The following is a 21561-nucleotide window of genomic DNA, read 5'->3' as shown; positions in this document are numbered from 1 at the left end:
GTCAACCCCCTGTTCTCCAAATACAAAGGCGGCGAGTCCCTGGAACCGGCCTATTACGACTGCCGGTTCCCTCAGAGCGTGGGCAGGAGCCATGCGCTGGTGTACGGGCCCGGCGGCTCCGCGCCCGGCTTCCAGCACGCCTCGCACCACGTCCAAGACTTCTTCCACCACGGCACCTCGGGCATCTCCAACTCGGGCTACCAGCAGAACCCGTGCTCGCTGAGCTGCCACGGAGACGCCTCCAAATTCTATGGCTACGAGGCGCTCCCCAGACAGTCCCTTTATGGGGCTCAGCAAGAGGCGAGCGTGGTGCAATATCCCGACTGTAAATCCTCCGCCAACACTAACAGTAGCGAAGGACAAGGCCACTTAAATCAAAACTCGTCTCCCAGCCTCATGTTTCCATGGATGAGACCCCACGGTGAGAAGCCTTTTCTCTTTCCCCCTTGGTCTCCCGCGCTCCGGGGTCTTCCCCCCCCCCCCGCCTCCTTTTTGTCTGCCCTCGCTTTCCCTCCTGGCTTTGGGGTCTCTGCGGCCCCACCCCCGTGCCTGAGTGGGTTTTCTCGAGGTTGGGAGGTTCAGCTGGGGGTGGGGCGCGGGGCTCGCCTGGGATATTTGGGGGACTGGGGTGAAGGTGGTGTCTGGGCGCAAAGGGTTAAAAATCGTTTTCTCCACCTACTGTCTGTCTGTCTGTCTGCCTGTCTCCCTCTCTGTCTCTCCCTCTTGCCATCTCTAAAGTCAAAGTTGGGGAGGTGGCTGGGCAGAGGCCCGAGGACCCTGAGGTTATCAGCCTTTGGAGCAAACCAGTCTTTCCAAAAGGCAGAAAGCCTCAGTCCAGAACAGTGGCCAGGCTGTCTTGGGGGCGAAGGGAGACCCCCTGTTTCCCTCCCCTACCTGGACCAGAGGGTGACAGGACCCCAAGGACAGGTGCCTTGGCTCTCTGGGGTACCCACTGCCTCCTCTCAGAGAACTAGCCTTAAGGCCACCCCCCCAACTTTGCTTTAGTTCCCTCAGTTGCAGAGAAGAGAGGGAGCCAGAGAGGAGAGAAAAGAGTGCAGGAAAGGAGAGGGGCCATGCAGATTAGAGGGCTCTGGGGTCCAGAGGACCCAAGCGCGAGCTGCCCCCAATCAAAGGTTTGTGGGCTTTCCCTGAGACCTTCAGAGTGGCTCAGGCCATGAGCCCCTCCAAGGGTGGCCTCTCATGGCCCAATTTCGAAGTAAAAGGGGAAGCGAGAAAGCGACAAGTTCCAGCGGGGATGGCCCGTGATTTATTTGCTGGTCTCCAGTTAGCAATCAGGCCAAGCAGTGATACATTCCAGGAGATCAATTATTTTTCTTCCTGGCAAGGCATTAGGCAGGGAGATTCAAGGAGGGGGCAGTGGGCAGAGCCCCTCTTCTTTACCCCCAGACCTTTTTCCTTTCTTTTGGAAACAGACTGTGTCCCCAGCTCTGCTCACCAAATGCCACTCTGTACTTGTAAACAAAGCTGCAAGGGCCAGTTTCCTGAAACTGCAGGCCTGGAGGGGGGAGAGGGGGGACTCTGCAGTGCTCCCCCTGCCCCTGCCATCCCCCCCAGTTTCCTGATAGACCCTAGTCCCTGCCCCCACCCCCACCCCACCTCCCAAGGTGAAGCCAAGCCAAAACAAGCCCCCAAAGTTTCCTGCCCTTGCCTACTCCCTGCTCTTGCCTGGTCTTCAGGAGGGAGGGGAACTGGGGAGACCACAGGGGAGACTTTAGGGGAGGAAGAGTGGCAGGGGAGAGCCGAGCCCCCACCCAAACATAACCAGATTGGGGTTCTATTCTGTCCAGCTCCGGGGCGGCGCAGTGGAAGGCAAACTTACAGCCGGTATCAGACCTTGGAACTAGAAAAGGAGTTTCTCTTTAATCCTTATTTGACACGAAAGCGCCGGATTGAAGTCTCTCATGCCCTGGGACTGACTGAGAGACAAGTGAAGATCTGGTTCCAGAACCGAAGGATGAAGTGGAAAAAGGAGAACAACAAGGATAAACTGCCCGGAGCCCGAGAGGAAGAGAAGGTGGAGGAGGAAGGAAACGAGGAAGAGGAGAAAGAAGAGGAGGAAAAGGAAGAAAACAAGGACTAAGCAAAAGAGAGAGACCCCCCCCTCCCTTAGCAACTCCCTTGAAGTTTCGTTTTATGGTAGCGGATAAATTGAGAAGTTTACGACTGTCATTTGCTTTTATAGAGAATAGAATGACACTCACAACTCTAACTACCTGTCAGATACTTGCAGCTCTGGTTTTATTACCTTTGGACTTCCCCCCGATCTTTATTTGTTTGGGGGCCGGAGGGGGGGGGGGGGGGGGGAGACCGAGACACAGCGAAAAGTTGGGACTCTGTCTCAGTCCTTGCCCCAACACACACACTTGTCCCTACCCCCACCCTTTGGAGTCCTGCCTGGATCTTAAGGTCTGAGACCTGGCCCCTTTGCCCCCCTCACCCCTTCTTGCCACACTCCCACCTCCCTGCTTCTCTGGTATTTATTTTAGAGGGGAGCCCTCTCAAAATGCGGAAGAAGACTTGTGGCTTTGTTTTTATGCGAGGACTATGTATTAGATTTACTTCTTTTCAAAAGAAAGGAAAGAAAAGTGAAGGAAGGAAGGGAAAGAAAGGGAGATGTTTAAAGAAATTTTTAAAATGATAGCAAGGAATATCCCTTCCCCCTCTCTGGGGCTCCCCCACTTAGAAAGACCCCCTTGACTTTCTCAAGAAACCTGCTGGAAACCTGAAAGAGATGCAGGTCTCTCCCCTGCCCCCCCTCCCCATGGGGTAGATAGGAGCCTGCAGTCGCCGCTAAAATCCTACCTAGCCATCCCATGGTCACTCGGGCCCATGCCTTCCCCCCCTTCGCTGTCTGATTTCTGTTGTTGGGCCCAGCTTCCTCTGAGCTGCACTAGTATTAGCGCTCAGAAATCACCATAATCATGAACATAATAAGAATGATAATAATAATACTGATAATAAATCTTTAACATACTACCTAAAGGGAACCTGCAATAATCTTGAAAAAGTAAAAAAGAAATTTTTAAAAATCCTAATATGCAAGAAAAAAAGAGAAAAAGATTAAAATTTAAAAAAAAAGAAAGAAACCTCCAACGTATTTTATCACTACCTATAGAAAGAAATCCTGCTTTGAGAGTATTCGTAATGCGGTTTTGTTGTCGTTTGTTGCTGCTTATTTCACTAAGGAAAACCCAACAACTAAGACTGCCTAGCCCGCCGGTCCTGTGCGCTTTTATTGTGCTTCTAACCCCAGTAGAGTAGAACTAAATTGCACTGAATGTATAGTTAACTCTGTCTTGAATTCTCTGTTTATGCAATGTGCTCGAAAGAAAAAAAAAAAGTTAAAATATATCTATAATAATAATTTTTGGTCATTTGTCTTTATGTCCAGCTATGAATGTAGATTTTGTGTCCCGGCAGCCCTGTTCCTGGTCCGAGTACTTTGTATTGTATACGTGAGTCATAATAAAAAAAAAAAAAGGAGAAAAAAATTTGAAGCTGGAATGACTTGCTTTTTCTCCAATGCCCCCCCTCCTCCCCCTCCAATTCTCCCCCCTCCCCCTCCAATTCTCTACTCCTCCTTTCCTCCTTATCCCTCTTTCCCAGCACTGTGGAAAAGGTCTCTGTCACTGATCTGACTCCTGGGTGGAGGAACTCACGTGGAGAGGTGCCTAGGAGTTGAGAGGGCAGACTGGGCAGGGAGGGCAGGTGAAAGGTGGGGGAGGTGTAGAGGAGGAGGAAGAAGAGCAGTATGCCCCAAGTATGCTATTGGGAGAACCTTGGCTCTAAACAAAATGGGTTTCTAGATGCCAAGATCCCAGTGGGAAGAAAGGGTCTCCCCACTTATTCACCTTCCTCCTCCTCAGCCTTGGGCTGGGCCCAGACAAAGAATCTGCCCCCATGCGCCTCCCACAACTAGGCCTTTTTCTTCCAGGGACTGAGGATGAGGCAGTGGGGTTCTTTCTGATCTCCACATGCCCCTCGTGGTCAACCCTGGGCACCCAGCACCCAGCACTAGAACAGTGAACAGGGTGGGAAGAATGTGAGGCTCAAGGCAGCCTGGAGGACTTGGCTGGGGGGAAGATGGCTAGGGGTGGGGGATGAGGAAGCTTCAGCCTGGGGGAAAGGGAAGGAGGGGAAGGTGAGTGAGTTGGTACACCAAGTAGCCTGGGCCCATGTTCTGAAATTCAAATTCCATCAGCACAGAGCCATCACTATCACCCAGGCCGCCAGCATCTACCCCAGCCTCTGTTCTGGCTGTTTCAAGCCGGCTCCGGGCTTCACCTTGGCAATTGGGCAGTCTGCCCTGCCCTCGTAGTGTGGGCCGTTGGCCTGGGGGTGAGGAGGATGGGCCTGCGGAGTGGACAGTCCTCCATCCCAGCCACAGTAGGGTAAAGAGAGTCTTCACTGGACTCCTCATTCCCCAAAATAAGGGGTTGAAGGCTCAGGGACTCAGGGGGCAAAGGGGTCTCTCACTTCTCCCTGGAGGGTCTTAGGCAGAGAAATCTGTTTATGCCAGTAAGATTCTGGTCAAATAATACCAAATTCCAGAGATAGGAGTCATCTGACTCAGTCAGGAGAAGGGGGAAAGGGAAGGAGACGGGATCTTCTGGTCCTTAAAACAAGATCCCCCAAAGACAAATATTTTTGAAGCCAGATCTCCCCCACCCCCGTCAATGCTTTTCCCAGACTTAGGCCCAGGCTGATTCTTATTTTGTGTAATTTCACCCGCATCTGGGTCCCTGGCTCCCACGCCAAGTGGTCGTGAATACAGGATTGGGTCAGGCATCCTTGATATGGGACTCCTGCGGTCCGAGAGAGGTTGCCGATTGGAAGCACATGCTGCAGGCAGCCGGGAACAGCTTTGAACAGCTCTGGGGGAAATCTGTGGAAACCTGGGGTCCCTGCTGTGAGCCGTTGCGCCAGCCAGGTAACCCCGTTTGCTGCGGGAGGCACCGGCAACCCGCCAGGGAGTCCCGAAAAGAGAGCATTTCGCTCCGACCTCAGGCCTTCCCAGGGGTATCCCTTCCAGACTCCGAGGGCCGGCCGCGGGCCGTTCCATTTTTTAATGTGGAATTATGATTGCTATTAATAAACATCGCCGACCCGTAGCCAAGTTGCTTGAACCCTACACTAAGTGGCTCCGAAGAACCTCGCCGAATTTCCCCCACACCCAATGCCCCATTCATCCCTGGCCCTGCTCAGCAATGCCCGTGGCCCCAAGCCGGGCGTCGGAGGGCGGGGTGCGTCTGGCGCGGCATCGCTTGAGATGCGAAGCCTCGGGTGGGCCACACCAAGAGAGCTCCAGCCGCCCCTTCTTGCAGCACCCGCTCCCCCACCCTTTCTGCCCACCGCCTCTTTTTTCTCGTTTGGAGAGAAAAGGAGGTAAAACCCGTTTTATGGGGGAACTTAATTGCGAGCGGGATGCGCTCTCTTTAGAAACGCGTCCTCCCAAATGCTCCTGCCGTCCCATTACCGGAATGGGGACCATTCGGCTGCAGCAGATAGGACTTTCTCCCATTCTTTACTTTTTTATTAGCCAATCAAAGTGGCTTCCGAAAGCTATTTGTGATTTGTGAAAAATAGTATCTTTCAAAATGCTGAGTTGAAGCATCTCGCTCATTTCGCCTTGAATTTATTATTCTAATCTCAGCTGTAGAGACGGGATAATGCAGCTATTAAGTTGGGGGGCAAATTCGTTTCTCTGGATTTTTTTTTTTTAATTCTCGGCATTTTATCTCCCTCCCCACTTCATTGCAGAGGCCAAGGGAGGTGCCGGCCTGCAGGGGACCTGGGGGTGAGGGAGGTAGTGAGTGCTCTATAGGGCTTTGGGGGGGGCACCCTAGGATGGGAGAGTGGTTTGGCCTTCCCCAGCCTCATCTTCCTCAAATGAGAAGTCCCACTGGCTGCCTGCCGGCTGCAGAAAGTTACCTCGCCCCAATTAGACCGAACTCGGGACAGGTTGTGCCACAGACGAGAAGTAAAATTTCCGGTGAGCAGCCCGCAGCGCTGTCCCATTCTCCCAGCAGCCCATTGTGAAAAGCTGGGCCAGAGCTTCCTTGTCGTAATTTTTAACTACCTGTTATAAAATTTATGGGTGGGTTTGTAAAAGAAACTAGGTCTCTGCATCCGGCTGAGGGAACTGCTTCCCTTACCCAGGGAGGAAGTTTGGGGAGGGGATAAGGGGCCCCCTATTGGTTGGGGTGGGGCACCCAGCCATGGATGTCCCCACGCCAGCTCCGTAAGGGATCAAGGGGAGAGCTTTGGGCCTTCAGATCTCCAGCTGGTGGGGAGTGTTGGGCTGTGACTCGGCTGGGCTGCGACTGGTTGGCAAATAGTCTCTATGGGGGGAATTTATTCTGGGTTCCCCCACATTGGATTCATCGCCAAAATTATGGGTCTGGAGAAAGGTGGGAGACACCTCAAGTGCTTGGAATTTAGCACAGAAGGTGGAATTTGGGGAAAGATAAGTTTCTTTCTGGGGGGAAGGCCTCCAAGGTGTATCCCAGCTGCTTGAACACCAGAATTTTTCTGAAAAAGGCAGGTGGGTGCTGGTCACCTGACAAGATAGAAAAGGCTTCAAGCTGCCTTGCACCCAAAGCGGGGGTGGGGGGTGGGGGGAGTGGGGAGTAGGAACCAAGATCTTGGGCCTTAATTTTATTTTTATTTCTAAATAGATTGGGAGTAATCTGCCATCTAAACCTAGGAATTGAGGAGACCTGAAACTGGGGATGGTCTAGGAGAAGGAAAAATGTCATTTTCTCTGAGAAAGGAGCCTGGGATGATGGGCACTTTCGGGGTTCTGGTGGCTGCCCCCAACTCTCACCCCTCCTGCTGCATCGGCAGGGCTACCCAGTTCGGGTCTAAGCCCTCTCCGTTCTTCAGACCACGGCCAGGTCAGGCTTGGTTATGAGGCTTCCAGCCGCGTGTCCCTCTTGCTCCTGTCTGGGTCTGAACGGGGCGGGGGGGCTGCCAGGGCTCCCCACTGGGAAAGATGTAGTTCTTGTCCTAGAAAAAAGGGTAGGAGTTGGGAGCGCATCCCTTCTCAGTCCCTTCACCCCTCCAGCCGGCACTGCACCACCAGTGCCACAAACCTTTGCAAAGCCTCGCTTCCCCCAGATCCAACCTTAATACCCCATTTATTAAGAAAAATATTTAAAATTCGGTATGGCAAAGGGAGGCGGCCGATTCAGCGCCAGAATCCCTCCTTTCCTCCTCTCGCGTCCCCCCTTTGCCCTTTCTGTGCTAGCCTGGAGCAGCCTGGCCCGTGGGGAGTGGGCGGTGGGTGAGGGTGGGGTGGGGGTCGGGGGATGCTCCCTCTCCGAGAGAATTGGGTAAACATGGCGACCGCGGCGCCCATTTGCACACGCTACACAAATGCATCGCATTCCCGGTTGTTTGCAGAAAATTTACAGCTGAGTAATAAAAGTTTACGATCGACTCACAAGTTGGATTGGCCACAAGAAGTCATGTGGATTCCATCCATGAACGTGAACTTTTTATTGTGGTTTGTCCGTTCGGAGCGCTCCGCAGAACAGTCCTCCCTGTAAGAGCCTAACCATTGCCAGGGAAACCTGCGCTGGGCGCTCCCTTCATTACCAGTAATTTTTTTTTTATTAATCTGATTAATAATTATTTTCTCCCCCATTTAATTTTTTTCCTCCCAGGTGGAGTTGCCGGAAGCTGGGGGCACCCGGGGAGGGGGGGATGTAGGGGAAAGGGCAGGAGTTGAGGGCACCTCTCTCTCCCTTCCCGATCCTCTAGCCCCCCAAGGGGCAGGAGGTATGCGGGAGCAGGAGTTGAGATAGGGAGCTGCAGATGCCTCCGCCCCTCCCCTCTTCCAGCCTCTCCCTCCTGCCCCCTTCTTGCAACTCTCCTTAATTTTATTTGGCTTTTTGATCATTGGGACTATTCTTTTTTATTTTTTTAAATTTATATAAAGTATATATGTGTGTATGGAGCTGAGACAGGCTCGGCAGCGGCACAGAATAAGGGAAGACGAGAAAGAGAGAGTGGGAGAGAGAGAGAGAGGCAGAGAGAGAGAGGGAGAGGGAGAGTGACAGCAGCGCCCGGTAAGTGTTTCCTTATTGGTTCAAATATGTAACTAATGGTCCGTAGCTGGGTGGCGGTTTCAAGATAAGGACAGCAGCGGCTTGTCTTGGTTAGAGAGGAGAGGGGGGCTGGCGAGAGGGTGGGCGTGCGGGCAATTAAGGGGAGGAAAAGTGGGGGGAGGATGGGGTTAAGCTGTAATACGGTGGTGTGGGAAGTGTGTTGTCCTGATGTCACTGTGCGCCGAAGTTGGGGGTGGGGGGGGGAAGAGGACTGCGCCTGTGGGGCTCAAGGCCGGGGTCTAGTGCACTGACCCGCTGCCTGATGCCCACCCTGTTCTTACCTATTATATAGATCTGCGGCCTCTTGGCTAATGGGACTGGGACGGAGGGGGCCCGGAAGCTCAAACTCCAGGGCAGGAGAGAGAACTGTAGATTGTAACCATTACCCCTGAGCAAAGTCAGCCCCCCAACCCACAAACAAACTTTCCAGAGCCCCCTCCTTGCCCGCCGCCCCCTCCCTCCCGGAGAGAGCCACCGCGAGAGCTCACACATGCGCAGTGCGGGCCCAGAGCCGGGCGGCTGAGCAGGAAGAGAGCGCAGCTAGGCTGGCGGCGGGGCCTGTTAATTGGCAATTAGGCGGGAGGCTGTTGGCTGGTGCGCGTCAGCGGAGGAGAGTGCGTCTGCCCACCCCCAGCTCCCGCCCCCACTCGAGCGGACGGAAAGATGGGAGGTGCCCTGCACTGCGGGTGGATGGGTGGGGGTGGGGGACGCGGTACTCAAAAGCCATCTTGTGCTTGGAGAAAAGGGGCCAATCTGCCTTCTCTCACCCGGCCCAGCGTCCTCCACCCCCAACCGCGGCCACCGTACCCGGGTTACCCACTGGGCTGCTTCACTCGCCTCGCCTGGCTGCTCTGAGCTGGGATCTGCTTTGTCTGGGGCGGGGGTGGGAATTGGGGAGGCCCCAGACTGGCTGGGGACAGGCCCAGGCCTCGCTGGTGGGGCCTCTTGGGTGAGTGGAGGCAGTGAGGACTCAAGGCGCGGCTCGCTCGTGGGGTAGGGACGTCAGAATCGGGCGGCCCGGAGGGTCCTGGGCGCTCGGGATCTTCCTAATAATTGGTGCTAATGGCGTGTTGTATGGTCTTAACCCGACACATATGGTTTCATAACACAGTGGCTTAATTTCTTCCAAATGTACGTGGCCCTGAATGTGTTGCAGTTTGATATATGACCCCGCCCTGCTCCCTGGCCTGGGTCCGAGGCGGCCCCTATATGTGTGAGCTTCTGTTTATAAAGGGCGATGCACACACAAACGCTTACACACCCAGGCAGACACACCCCAGAGCTGGGGGAGGGGGAGCGCATATTCCTGGAGAGGTCTGAGAGTCTGGGGGCCAGACTCACCTTCAATCCGAGCTAAGAGCTGCCCCCCACCTCCAATCCTCTCTGGAGGCGCAACTGGGCTTCTCCGCCAAGCCCGAGTGGGGGAGGGGAACGCTCCTCGATTTCCTGTTTAAACCCTGACCCGTCGCCTGGGGGTCGGGGGGGGGGGCGGGGAGGTTGGGAGGCAGAACCTGTTTTTATCAAATTCTTAAAAACATAATTCGACTGCATTCAAATCAAACCCCTTGGGTCCGAGTTGATGGTGAATCTTCTGTCCCCTCCCCCCCACAATCCCCTTCCCTTCCTGTCCTGCCCCCCCAAAATTCCCGTTTCATATCCGACATAAAGGCCTCTGAGGTATTCTCCCGGGGGAAGAAATGGCATTTTCTCTCCCCCTTCCACTCCCCCCCCCCCAATAGGACTTGTGTGTCGGCAGAGGCGTCTGCCGAGGGGCTAATTTCGCGTTCCTTGTTTACGATCGAGAAAAGCGCTTGGCTCTCCCCAAATGGGCCCAGCCCGCCTCCTGCTCAGGCTGCCGCGCGCTCTCCCGCCGCTCCAGTGCGGCCCAGTGCCTGACGCCCCCGGTAGCCATGCCGTGGCCACCGAGACCCCGAGGCTGTGGGACCTGAGAAGGGCAAGGGGAGTGCAGTGGGCCAGTGGAGGGGCCCCCCCGGAGGCCTGAAAATGGGAGCCTTTCTCGGGCGTAATGTGGGAACCGCCGACCGGTGAGGCCTCTATTTCTCTCTTTCGCCTGTATTTTGTCTGCCCCCTTGTCTGCCTACCCCCCCCCGCCCCTGCAGATGGCCGCACTGACTGGAGGGGGGCACAAGTCTCCTTTGTTCACCCCCCCAAAAAAACAGCTTTCGGAGAAGGCCACTCGGGAGAGTGGGGATTCACCTGGGATATTAGAGGGGTCCCCCTCCCTTCGGAGGGGTGGGCCTGGGTAAGGCGGGGGTATTTATCTCGGCCTACAGGGATCTGAACAGATGTGCTGCCGGGGAGATTTCAGGGTGCTCGGGTTCATGGGTGATGGGTTAACGGTACCATCCTGAGGTGTCCTTATATAATATTTTTATCAATTGATTTTCTGTCCCTTCCTGGCTAGGGTCCTGCAGGCCCCCACGTTCTTCACCCCCTAGATCCTTCTCATGAGACAAGAGGGATGCAGAGAAAGAATAGCAGCGGTGACTGACCCTGGTTTTCCAGTTTTCTAGTCTGTCCAGGGGATAAATCCAGCCCCAAACTCCAGCGCCTTCCTTCCCTCCTTACTTTCGATTTTCTTTCCCTTCTTCCTCTCCCACTCTGGTGCGCAAACAGAAGCAACAAGAGGGGCCACCAGTGGCAACCCTCAGCCTCCTTGTAGGCCAGATTCCCTGTAAACGTGGTCCTTAGTGCAGGAAAGCACTGGTGTGTATATCTAATAATAGCCAGAGCGGCTGAGAATAGAATCTGGCCCGAGGACTCTGCACACCCAGGACTAAGTCTGGGCAGAGGCACTGAATCTGTGGGTCAGGTTCTGGCAATACTCCTTGGAGCCCAGGGTTCCCCTCTGAGTCCACTCTTTGGGCACCTCAGGCCTGCCCCTTACAGGCTTTGTCAGCCCTGCCACGCACTGTATTCTATGCGCCAGTTCCTAGCTAAGGAGAAATGGGCAGAGCAAACCCTTTCTCTCCCTGGTCTGACAGTTGTGATCCCTAGGAAAAATGCACCCTTGTTTGGAGAAGGCGGCCTTGTTGGGTTGGCTGTTGTGTTCCGAAACCAGGCTTGGTAGCTTTATACACTTATTATATACGGGCTCAAATGTACAGACTCCGACTTATGCATGAATATATACAGACTCATATTTCCTCGGTGGTTAATTGTATATTACCATGCTTGTATTCGCTCAAACACCTTTTTATGTGCATGCAAAATTTTGTTAGATGGGATTGGGCTCAGGGAAGCATTGGGTGCACCAAGAAGGCCCTCTGTGCATGCTCTCCTGGAAATGTGTGCGTGTTGGGATCGGAGTATGCGGGTTCCAGTAACCGACGGATGCCATAAAGCCTTTCTCAGACCTTATTGCTTTCACTGTCCAAGCAGCTGGGGAAATACTGAATCCTTCTGCTTTCTCTCCACACCTGCCCCCAGACTTCCCCAACTCAGAGGCTGTTTACCAGAGGAACACTGTGGTGTTGAAAGTGAGTTTTGTGGGAAACTCTTTTTGTGGGTAAGGTGGACCTTCGGAGCAGTTCTGAGCAGTTGGCTAGGCCCTGGTGCTTACAGCCTTGCTGGGACAGTGAAGGAGATCTGAGTGGTCAATAAGGTGGCCTCTGGGCAGTGGTCTGAGGCAGCTGTTGGAAGAGGCTGGTGGAGAAGGCCAGACGGAATGCGTAGGGGGTGCGGTGAACATCTATCCCCGCTCCCGCCCCTGCTCACTGGACCCGAGATTTGCCTGTGTCGTCTGTGGGGCAGATTAGGGGCTCTCTAAGCTCGCCAAATACCCAGATCTGGTTACTGGTGGGACTTTGTTTTAATTCTCTCTCTTCTACCGAAGAAGCTGGGAAGAAGGCTGGCAGGGCAGCGCCGGAGAAGCTGGGTCTAGCTGCCTGTGGGCCTGGAGCACTGAATGTGCGCCAGGGCAGGGAATTCCCAGCCTCCCTTCCTAGGCTTTCTCCCTGCCGGGGCCACGAGAAGACAGAGCAGGGGAGAATATAAATGTCCGTGAACTGCTCCTGAAAGAAAGTAAGGACAGGAAAGGGGCTAGTAGGGTTTTCCTCCACTCCCTAGGCAATCAGGTTCCTCCCAAGACTTTCCTGTCCAGACACGCTGCTGCGGGTGCGGAGACGTGCAGCTTTCTTCCAGCTTCTCCTGCCGGCACTGGGGGCAGCCTCGGGCTTTTGGACCTCGGCCACGCCTGGGTGCTGGGGTGACACTACCCCCAAATTGTGCCCCTCACCCGGCCCACGGCCTCTGCCACGGTGGCTGCAGCCGCCCCTGTTTATTGTGTCTGTGAGTTGTTTACTTGTTTTGTCTACTGCCACCCTGCGTCAGAAACCCGCCAAACCAGCAAACTCACCCAGGAGAACAAAGTGCGGCGCTATCCTGTGCTCCCTCCCCTTTCCGGCACCCTGCTCCCGCCATTACCTCCTCCCTCACTCTCCCTTTCCCAGGGGAGGAAGCAGAACTCGTCCTAAAATAGGGCAGCTGTTTATAGGGTTGGGGGAATTATGGGGACACCATAAACCTCCGGGTGTCCTGGTGGTAGAGAGACTTAGAGCCGCCCTCCCCTTGCCTCGGGCTTTTCTTCCTTCCCCCTGGCAACTGCTTGGTTAAGGGGGCCACAGTCATTGAGAAAGCCGAGTCCCCCTCACCCCACTCCTTCACTCCTTTCTGCAGGAGTTTTCCCTGAGACACAGGTTGTTGGGTTTTAAATCAGGGTAATGTTGGCAGATTCATAAAACTAGATAAAGCATGTCGTTCTCCCCTCACCCTCCCTTCTCAGCCCCCCAAAATAGCAGTGAATTTAAGCAAATCCTACAAAATTAAATTGCCCCTTCGCTAAAGATCCTATAAATCTCCAATCCCGCCAGGTGTAGAGTCGGAGAGGCCACTGTTCGCCTCTAATTTTGCTCCTGGCTATCAAATCTAAAAGAGTATCATCGAAGTAACTAATATTCTCATTTCTGAAATTAATTTCCCCCTCCCCATCTCTCTCTCTCTCTTTTCGCCAGTGCAGATTAAATGGTTCTCTCAGATCCGCAAACAATAAAAGATAAAATTATTTATAGGGAAATGAGGATGATGTTTCATTGTTGGCTTATTGTTCCAGAATGTAATAACATTTTATTTTCAAGGGAGAGAACTTAGGCCAGGGGAAAAAGAAAAAAAGTGAGGAGAGGCAGCGCACCCCCACACAAAACGCCTACCCCGTATATAACTTAATATGACGTTTACAATTTCCTCATGACAACTCACTGTGACGTCATAAATGCCGTGCTCCTGAATTTTACAATTCTCTTAAACCTCCAAAGTGGGTCCAAGCAGTGCTTAGTGTGGAGGAGTATAAGAAAAGCCAGGAAGTTGGGGATCCTTTGGCCCCATTCCGGGGGCCAAAAATATTCTAGATTTTCATTTTTCCTCCTGGGCCAACCAGGGCCACTTGCTTTTCCTCCCTGAAATGTCACTCAGCATCTGAGTTCCCTCCCCATTCGCAGTGGGGATGAGATACTCGTCTGGGGTTCTCTTGCATGCCCTCTCCTCAGCTGATATTCAGCTGCGTGGGACAGAGGTGGGATGCTTGGGGGCCAGGCCCCCAAAAGCCAGAAATGATTTCTTCCAATGATGAGCCCAAAGGGGCTCAGGGCTGAGTGGGATGGGACAGAGATGCTCGGGATCTATTTTACTTTTGAACTTTGTTAGTGAAGTGAATTGAGAAGCTAAACAAATACCATTGTGGGAGCGTGTCTGCTGATGGTAGCAGCATCAACTGGAGTGGTGGTAAAGAAAGGTCAGGCAGAAGTCTGGAAAGAGAGGGAGGAGAGAAAATATGATGGGAGTTAGCAGAGCCTCCCCATGTACCTTTCTTCTCTGTTTAATTGCAAATAAAGCAAAAGCAGCTTGGGCAGCCTCTCAACGTCTTAGCTCAAAAGAGAATTTGCCAGCCCAGGCCTCAGAGGTGTTTGGGGCAGTTCTCAGGCGCTTGACATACCCCATCTGGCCTTGTCCTCCTTCCCCCCCGCCACCCGCCCCGCTGTCCCCCAACTGCATTTAGCTGGCTAGCCTGGGCCCTGTCCCCAGAATATAAGCACCCCCAAATGGGATCCATTTCCGGGTTGGATGTGTCAAATTTCACCTTCTCCAAGTGTCTCCATGCCTGAACTTTGAAAGGAGGAGGAACATTCTGTTTTGGAATGCAATGTGTGTATGGGGAGGTATGTGCTCAGACTACTTCCCCCACCGTATCTATGAGAAACTGGAGGCTCCTTGGGTGAGCTATGCTTTGGTGTCCCCAAGCAGACCCAGTTTCCCGCAGTCAGGTTCTCTGGCGGATTTGGAGACTCTCTTTGCCATCCTTTTACTCCGGATTCTATGGAGATCAAAGGAACTCCTACACAAAACACTGGGCATTTGGAGTGGATTTATTTTTTAATTTTTAAGTTAAAAAATTCTAATCATAAGCCGGTCGGGCCAACCGAGCAATCGCTCTAGAACAGCAAAGCCTTAACCAAACAGTGCGATTGTAAGGTGAGCTGAACAATTATTGAAACTGGGCTTTCTCTGCAAGAGGGATTTCAGCCCTTGCCCAGTGGCACAAAAGGGGCTGGTGGAGCCACCGCCCTTCCCCTGCTCTCAAAATCAAGAATTGGCAGGGGTGAGTGGGGCAGCTACTGCGGCTTCCAGGCAGCCAAGCGCCCAGGCCGAGCGCTGAGTCCTGCGGCTCGGGTGTCCAGGTCCTTGAGCAGCCTCCGGAGGTGCCGAGCTGTAGTTGGTGGCGCCAGCAGCCAGAAATGGAGTGTGTGTATCTGTGTGCAAGGCTGGGTGAGTCACAGACATCTGCGCAGAGTTGGGGGATCTAGGAAAAGAGAGAAGACTGGCAGAACACAAACTAGCCAGGACCTCTGGAAAAGATTGCCCCCCAGTAACCATTCCAGATCTCATCCCTCTCACTTCAGATACCCTTCCGCAAGAAATTAATATATTTCCCAGAGCAGCGTGGAGAGCAAAGGCAGACAAGAGGAGGCCTGCCCACGAACCCCTTCCCAGCCAGAGTCCAATCACACCCACCTTCTCCCCAGTTCAGAGCGACACAGGCTCCCAGCCCCTGGCCTGGAGCAGGCTAAGGCTGGGGTAGGAGCGCTTGACTCATTCTGGGAAACCGTCGAGTGCCCAGCCTCCAAAGCACCCCTTAGCCTTGGGGACTCCAGGCCAGTGACTGCCCCCCCCCCCTCCCCCCGTGCTGGCCCATGGCGGCTGCAATAAGTTCCTCTCCTATAATTAACGCTCATGAGAAGCATGTGTTTTGGACTGGGGAGATGGGGGGACTGGAGCAGCGAACGGCAACTTTCCCCCTTTATTCCTTTTCTGAGTTTTTTTTTTTTTTTTTTGAGTTCTGTTTTTGAATCCACTAATTACAGCTCCGAAAGCGAAAATCTGCTCTCGCCACCAAACCCCTCCGAATGCCTGATTCCGGAGGCCCAAGGGGCAGGGCTACTCAGAGACCTGCGGGCCTGATGGGGGTGTTCTCTGATTGCTCTAGGCTTGTTTTATAGAAACAAAGAACAAGTCCCCCCCTTCCCAGGACTTGTGCATATTTACAGAGCTCAACTGCAGTTTTAATAAAACATCTGTTCTTGCTTCTGCTGATGAGTTTCCATAATTGTTTTCAGACAAATGTAACAGGAAAATATAAATATATTTAGAAAAACCCAAGTCCCAGCTATGCCCCCATAGACCCTCGTTCTTTCGCCAAAAAAATAAAATTAACATAAAATGAGAAAAGGAAAATATAATTCAATGGAGGGAAGATCGGGCTCATCTGACCTGCTCTCCCCCCTTGGAGCGAATCCTTCCAGCAAATTTCAGCTGCATAATTAAAGATCTGACTGAAAGAAGGAGGCTTCTTTTTTTCAGGAATAGAAGGTGATGGGGGAGAGTATGTTGGAAATTAATTTTGCCAAAAATCTTTAAGCAGTAGGGGAATTTATTTGTATTTCTGCTTCCCCTTCTCTCCCCCTTCCAGCATTTCTGCCTTTTCCCCCCAGCAGCTGGTTTCTGTTCATTATAAATCGGCGAGACCTTTCAGTCTCTGCCCTCTGTTTAGGGACGTAATAAAACACTTAACTTTCCGGGGCTGAGACTTACATTCTGCTCCTCAGGTCGCCCACCCCCGCGCCCACTACTTTCAGGCCCCAAAGGAGACTATGCCCAACTTTGGGGCCCCCTTTCCCCTCCAGACTTTGTTTAGGAGGGGCTCAAGGAAACCCAGGCATCCTTGCTGGGGGGGCTGCAGCACATGCTTCCCCAGAAGCCCCTTCTTTCTTCTAAGGTCCTTCCTTTCCCCACCCCCCCATAAAAGAGATCTAAAAATACATAGAAAATCAACACTCATTGAAAGTGAAACCTCATTAAGACATCCTATCTTCCATCATTCAATTTGTTGTACATTGCAACAATTTAATATCTTGAAGGAAATATCACTGACATGATTTATCCCTCTAGCAATCTCTCTGATATGGGGGGGGGATGGAGGGAATTTACTCTCTCTTCCGGCCTGTTCTACGTGTTACACTGCTACCCTTAGGGCAGAAATGAGACTGGGAACTCTGAGAGCGGCTACTTGTGTCCAGGGGTGCGCTGACTTGTTTCTTAGCTCAGCCCCCTGGGTCTTCCCCCCCCCAGTTCTTTCTCGCTCTACCTCTTGCCCTCCAGGGGGCCTGGAGCCCCAGCCAGCTGTTGAAAACCTCTGTCCAGGCATGCCATGAATTGGAGGACAGCTGGATTCTAGAGCAAAAAGCAAGTCACGCTAGTGTCTGTGTTTATGTACCTGCCATGTCACCCCCAAACCAGACGACACATCTCCAAATTTCTTTCTTAATTTGGAACCCTCCTCTACCCTTTCACTTTTATCTCCTTGAGCGGAAGAAAGTATGGTCCAAGAGGGGGAACCTTTAAAGTGATAGAGGTCTTTCCCCCACCCTTTTAAATACCAACAAATTTCCCTCCTTTCTGAAGGATTGGGCTGTATTTTTAAAAGCCAACACAAATTGTCCGGCAGGAAGACTCTTCAATCCCCTAACGAGGTTCATGTATTAGCTAACATGTTGTCTCCACCAGCTCCTACACACTGTCTGCTTTTGGGTTCGAAACTTTATTTTTCCCCCCTAGCGACACTCCAGGGAAACCTTAACGTTACAGAAGATGAATAAACGAGTTTTTTCCCAGCGTAGTCCCGTTTATGGCTTTATTGCTACCCATTGATTACTCCGCTTTGTTACACAGAAGGAAAAGATCATAAAATCCGGAGACATCCGGGTTCTTGTTATAGTCAGCCCCCCCCCCAAAAATGGTGAGGAGAAAATATGAGCTTCCACTGCTCCCTTCGCTGGCCCCACTGCCCCCTCTTTGTCAGCTCAAAGCATTTTCAGCCTATATCACGATATCAAATTAAGTTTGGATTAATCAGGAGAAAAACTCCATCTGCACACCTTCCACTGTTTCAGTTTGCCCACTGCGGCTCTCAGAAGCCTGGAACTCAGCTGCCTTTTCCTAACCTTCTCTTCCTTTTTCTCAGCCCCAAGGTGGAGAGAAAATGGGGGTAGGGGCTGCTGAGAGGCCTGGCTCTGCCAGGTGTGGCTGGCCCTTGAGTGAGAGCTCCCCAGGAGCCCTTTGCTGGAATCTCCCAAGCCCCAGAGCTCAGGTCCAGGGTGCCTCCCTTGGCCAGGCAGAGTCCGGAGGGGCCTGGGGGCTTCTGACTTGTGCAGGGGCTTGAGCCTGCCAGACACTCGCTGTCCCTCAGAGCCCCACCAGCCTTCTCTTTCTGCCTGGATCCTATGTGAATTACCCCACCGGCCCTCCCTGGCTCCAAATCATAAATTCTCACCAACATAAACAGGAGTTGATGTGTCTAGAAAGACTCTCAGAGTTCTTTCTTCTTCCTTTCTTTCTTCCTTTTCCTCTCTCTCTCCCACCTTTTACTTCTTCCTCTCTCTTTTCTATTGTATTTTTATACATTTTTCCCTTTTAGGCAAAAATGCTGCAAGAGTTTCCCCCCAAAAGGGTGTTCTGAGAGGCAGAAGGGGGCTAAGAGGATGAAGAAGCAAATGCATGGCCCCTTTGCCCACTTCAGCTCTGCCACTGTGTCCTGAGGTCTCATCCTTACTCCTTTAGACCTCCTTGCTCCCTACATTTCCCTTCCACCTAAGACTATCAGCCACACTCTCCTTCCTCTGAGCACCATGTTTTATGCAGTTTCTTTCTACTTTTGATTTTTTTTTAATTTTTGGGGGGGAAAATACTGGTTTAGTGATGAGGACTCACTCCATGGAGGGTCAAACTGGGATTTCCTGTAGGATTTCTGGGGATTCCCCCTGAGCTGGGAAGGGGCTCTTCCCACAGAGAAATCAGGATGTAATTTTAGAAGGGGGGGGGAGATATAAAAGATGAAATCAGATTGAAAATGGAGGGATTTCTCCAGACCTGGCTCTGGCCACAGCACAGCAAAGTTAGCTGGGGCTGAGAGATTTCCTACCAGTGCAGCTCTTCTTCCCTGGGCCCCAAGGCCCTGCCAATGCATATTCACCCTTCTTCACCTCCAAATCAGTTCCCTAACATACATATTTTTAAAAGAAATCCAAGTCTTACTTTCAAAGCACACACTTAGTCTCAACTAGGGAATCAACAGAAGCAGAAGCGATTTTTTTCCCCCTTCTTGACATCTGGCTTGCGATTGGCTGGAAGGGGGTCAGCTGACTTTGTCATTTTGTCTGTCCTGGATTGGAGCCGTCCCTATAACCATCTAGTTCCGAGTACAAACTGGAGACAGAAATAAATATTAAAGAAATCATAGCCCGACCAGGTAAAGGCAAAGGGATGAATTCCTACTTCACTAACCCTTCCTTATCCTGCCACCTCGCCGGGGGCCAGGACGTCCTCCCCAACGTCGCCCTCAATTCCACCGCCTATGATCCAGTGAGGCATTTCTCGACCTATGGAGCAGCCGTTGCCCAGAACCGGATCTACTCGACTCCCTTTTATTCGCCACAGGAGAATGTCGTGTTCAGTTCCAGCCGGGGGCCGTATGACTATGGATCTAATTCCTTTTACCAGGAGAAAGACATGCTCTCAAACTGCAGACAAAACACCTTAGGACATAACACACAGACCTCAATCGCTCAGGATTTTAGTTCTGAGCAGGGCAGGACTGCGCCCCAGGACCAGAAAGCCAGTATCCAGATTTACCCCTGGATGCAGCGAATGAATTCGCACAGTGGTGAGTTTTACAGCTCCGAGATATAAATTAAATAAACTGAACTGGCTTTATGACCGGCTTCCCTAGAAGAACGGGCGGAGAGAGTTTTTTATGGCCCCATAAAAACAATCACGCTCGTCTCCTCGCCGACGCCGAGACAGGGCCCCCTCTTCTGCCCCCTCTGCTCGCCTCCCGCTTGCTTGAAGGGGCCTGGCCCCCTCGGCCCCTGACGGATTGGAGGGCTCCAAGGCAAGCGGAGGGGGCAGGAACAGGGCAGGGTATGAGGGGAGGGGGCAGGGGGTGGGGGAGCCCCCCAAAGTCGAGTCAGGCTGAGGAGAAGGGAGGGGGGAGAATAAGGGGCAGAGAAATGGGGAAGTTTCCAAGGAGCTAGGGTGCTTGGGGAGGTGGGGGAGCCCAGTTGTTGAGAAATGGGGCCCTCATGCCCAGTGTTTGGGATTTTTCAAAAACCAGTTTTTAGACTTACAGCTTTCTGCCTGGTTCTTGCCCCCCCCTTCTTTGGGACACTCACCTACCAACATATGGTGGGGGACTGAATGAAGTTGGGATCCTGGCTGTACCCCCAGTGGGGGTGGGGCAGGGCAAAAGGGAGAAGGCTGAGGTCCGAGGGGGCCCGTGAGCTGCTGGCCAAGTTGGGAGGGTCAGGACTTTGCTAGGCTAAATCGTCTACGGAGGATGCCTCGCTGATTGTTTTTAGTGTGTTTTGTGCCCGGATTTCTAGGGGTCGGCTATGGAGCGGACCGGAGGCGCGGTCGCCAGATCTACTCGCGGTACCAGACCCTGGAACTGGAGAAGGAATTTCACTTCAACCGCTACCTAACGCGGCGCCGGCGCATCGAGATCGCCAACGCGCTCTGCCTGACCGAGCGACAGATCAAAATCTGGTTCCAGAACCGCCGGATGAAGTGGAAAAAAGAATCTAATCTCACGTCCACGCTCTCAGGGGGCGGCGGAGGGGCCGCGGCCGACAGCCTGGGCGGAAAAGAGGAAAAGCGGGAAGAGACAGAAGAGGAGAAGCAGAAAGAGTGACCAGGACTGTCCCTGCCACCCCTCTCTCTCCTTCTCCCTTGCTACCCCCCCAATTCCCTCCTAATCACACACTCTGTATTTATCACTGGCACAACTGATGTGTTTTGACTCCCTAAAACAAAATTAGGGAGTCAAATATGGACCTGAGAGTCAGCTCTGGACCCCCTCCCTCACCGCACAAACTCTCTTTCACCACGCGCCTCCTCCTCCTTGCTCCCTCGCTAGCTCGTTCTCGGCTCGTCTGCAGGCCCCTTCCCCCGCCCAGGCCTTGGGGGCTCCGTCCCTGAACCTCGCTTCAGACTCCACAGATCTCCCTCCAAATGAGGACTTGGCCTCCCACCCCCTCGGCGCCTCCACACCCCCGCCCCTGCGCAGAGAGCTGGCTCCCGGGCCGGGGCCTCCGCTCCGGGGCCTCAGGGCCCGGCCTGGCAGCCGCGGAGGGCGGGAGGCCCAAGGAGGGCTCGTCGTGGCCCCACAGCAACCCCCAGGGCCTCCCCGCAGCCCCTGCCCGGCCCTTCTGCCCCAGCAAATGCCCAGCCCAGGCAAATTGTATTTAAAGAATCCTGGGGGTCATTATGGCATATTACAAACTGTGACCGTTTCTGTGTGAATATTTTTAGCTGTATTTGTGGTCTCTGTATTTATATTTATGTTTAGCACCGTCCGTGTTCCACTCCCATCTTAAAAGGGGAAAAAAAAAAGAGGGAAAATTACAAAAAGGGAGAAAAAAAAGTGAATGACGTTTGTTTAGCCAGTAGGAGAAAAAAAATAAATTAAAAAAATCCCCCTCGTGTTACCCTCCTGTATAAATCCGACCTCTGGATCCGTTCTCGAATATTTAATAAAACTGATATTATTTTTAAAAGTTTATATCGGGATTTCTGTTAATTCGCTCGTCCGCCGGCCTGGGGTTAAAGTTGGAGCCGGCTCCGAGCGCTCCCGCGTCTGCCCGCCGCCTGCAAGCCCCCAGCCCCCTGCGCTCGCCTTTCCCGGGAGCCGGGCGCAGAGCCGGGGCCTCCCCGTTCTCCTGGTGAACGCGCTAGGGGGTCTGTGAGGCCTCTCTGGGCTTCCCAGCGGAGCAACACACTCACCCCGCAAAAAAGGCCGCATAGG

General features: G+C 53.0%; 3 protein-coding genes across 9 annotated transcripts in view; all 3 read left to right on the top strand.

Moving 5' to 3' along the window:
- Window positions 1–3499, top strand: HOXC8 (homeobox C8; the record flags this gene model as incomplete). The annotated part of the gene is made up of 2 exons (XM_025883317.2): window positions 1–421; window positions 1809–3499. Coding segments are annotated over 2 exons (714 nt in total), but the record flags the coding sequence as incomplete, so codon positions are not given.
- The window catches only part of HOXC4 (homeobox C4), a 60282-nt gene that overhangs the window by 14097 nt on the left and 24624 nt on the right, over window positions 1–21561 (top strand). For 2 of the 4 annotated variants that reach the window (XM_025883304.2, XM_073881896.1), the window contains exon 1: window positions 7986–8093. The exons of the other annotated variants lie outside the window; for them this stretch is intronic. The gene's annotated coding sequence lies outside the window, so the exon portion shown is untranslated. Of the gene's footprint in view, window positions 1–7985; window positions 8094–21561 lie in introns of those variants that run through there. 4 annotated transcript variants of the gene reach the window in all.
- On the top strand, window positions 7964–21318 carry HOXC6 (homeobox C6). 4 transcript variants are annotated; one of them, XM_025883121.2, is made up of 3 exons: window positions 7964–8093; window positions 19077–19422; window positions 20141–21318. In XM_025883121.2, exons 2-3 carry the CDS (start codon window positions 19269–19271, stop codon window positions 20446–20448), a joined length of 462 nt encoding a protein of 153 aa, XP_025738906.1. In that variant the 5' UTR covers window positions 7964–8093; window positions 19077–19268; the 3' UTR covers window positions 20449–21318. The 4 variants fall into 4 exon arrangements, with proteins under 4 accessions (XP_025738906.1, XP_073738002.1, XP_073738001.1 ...); XM_073881901.1 differs by lacking the exon at window positions 7964–8093 and adding an exon at window positions 9002–9081; XM_073881900.1 differs by lacking the exon at window positions 7964–8093 and adding an exon at window positions 9987–10177.

This window comes from Callorhinus ursinus, unplaced genomic scaffold (genome assembly GCF_003265705.2).
Source record: "Callorhinus ursinus isolate GAN/ISIS: 27379988/994484 unplaced genomic scaffold, GSC_fseal_2.0 scaffold44, whole genome shotgun sequence".
NCBI classification, from domain to species: domain Eukaryota; kingdom Metazoa; phylum Chordata; class Mammalia; order Carnivora; family Otariidae; genus Callorhinus; species Callorhinus ursinus.
This window is presented reverse-complemented; position numbering and strand designations above follow the sequence as displayed.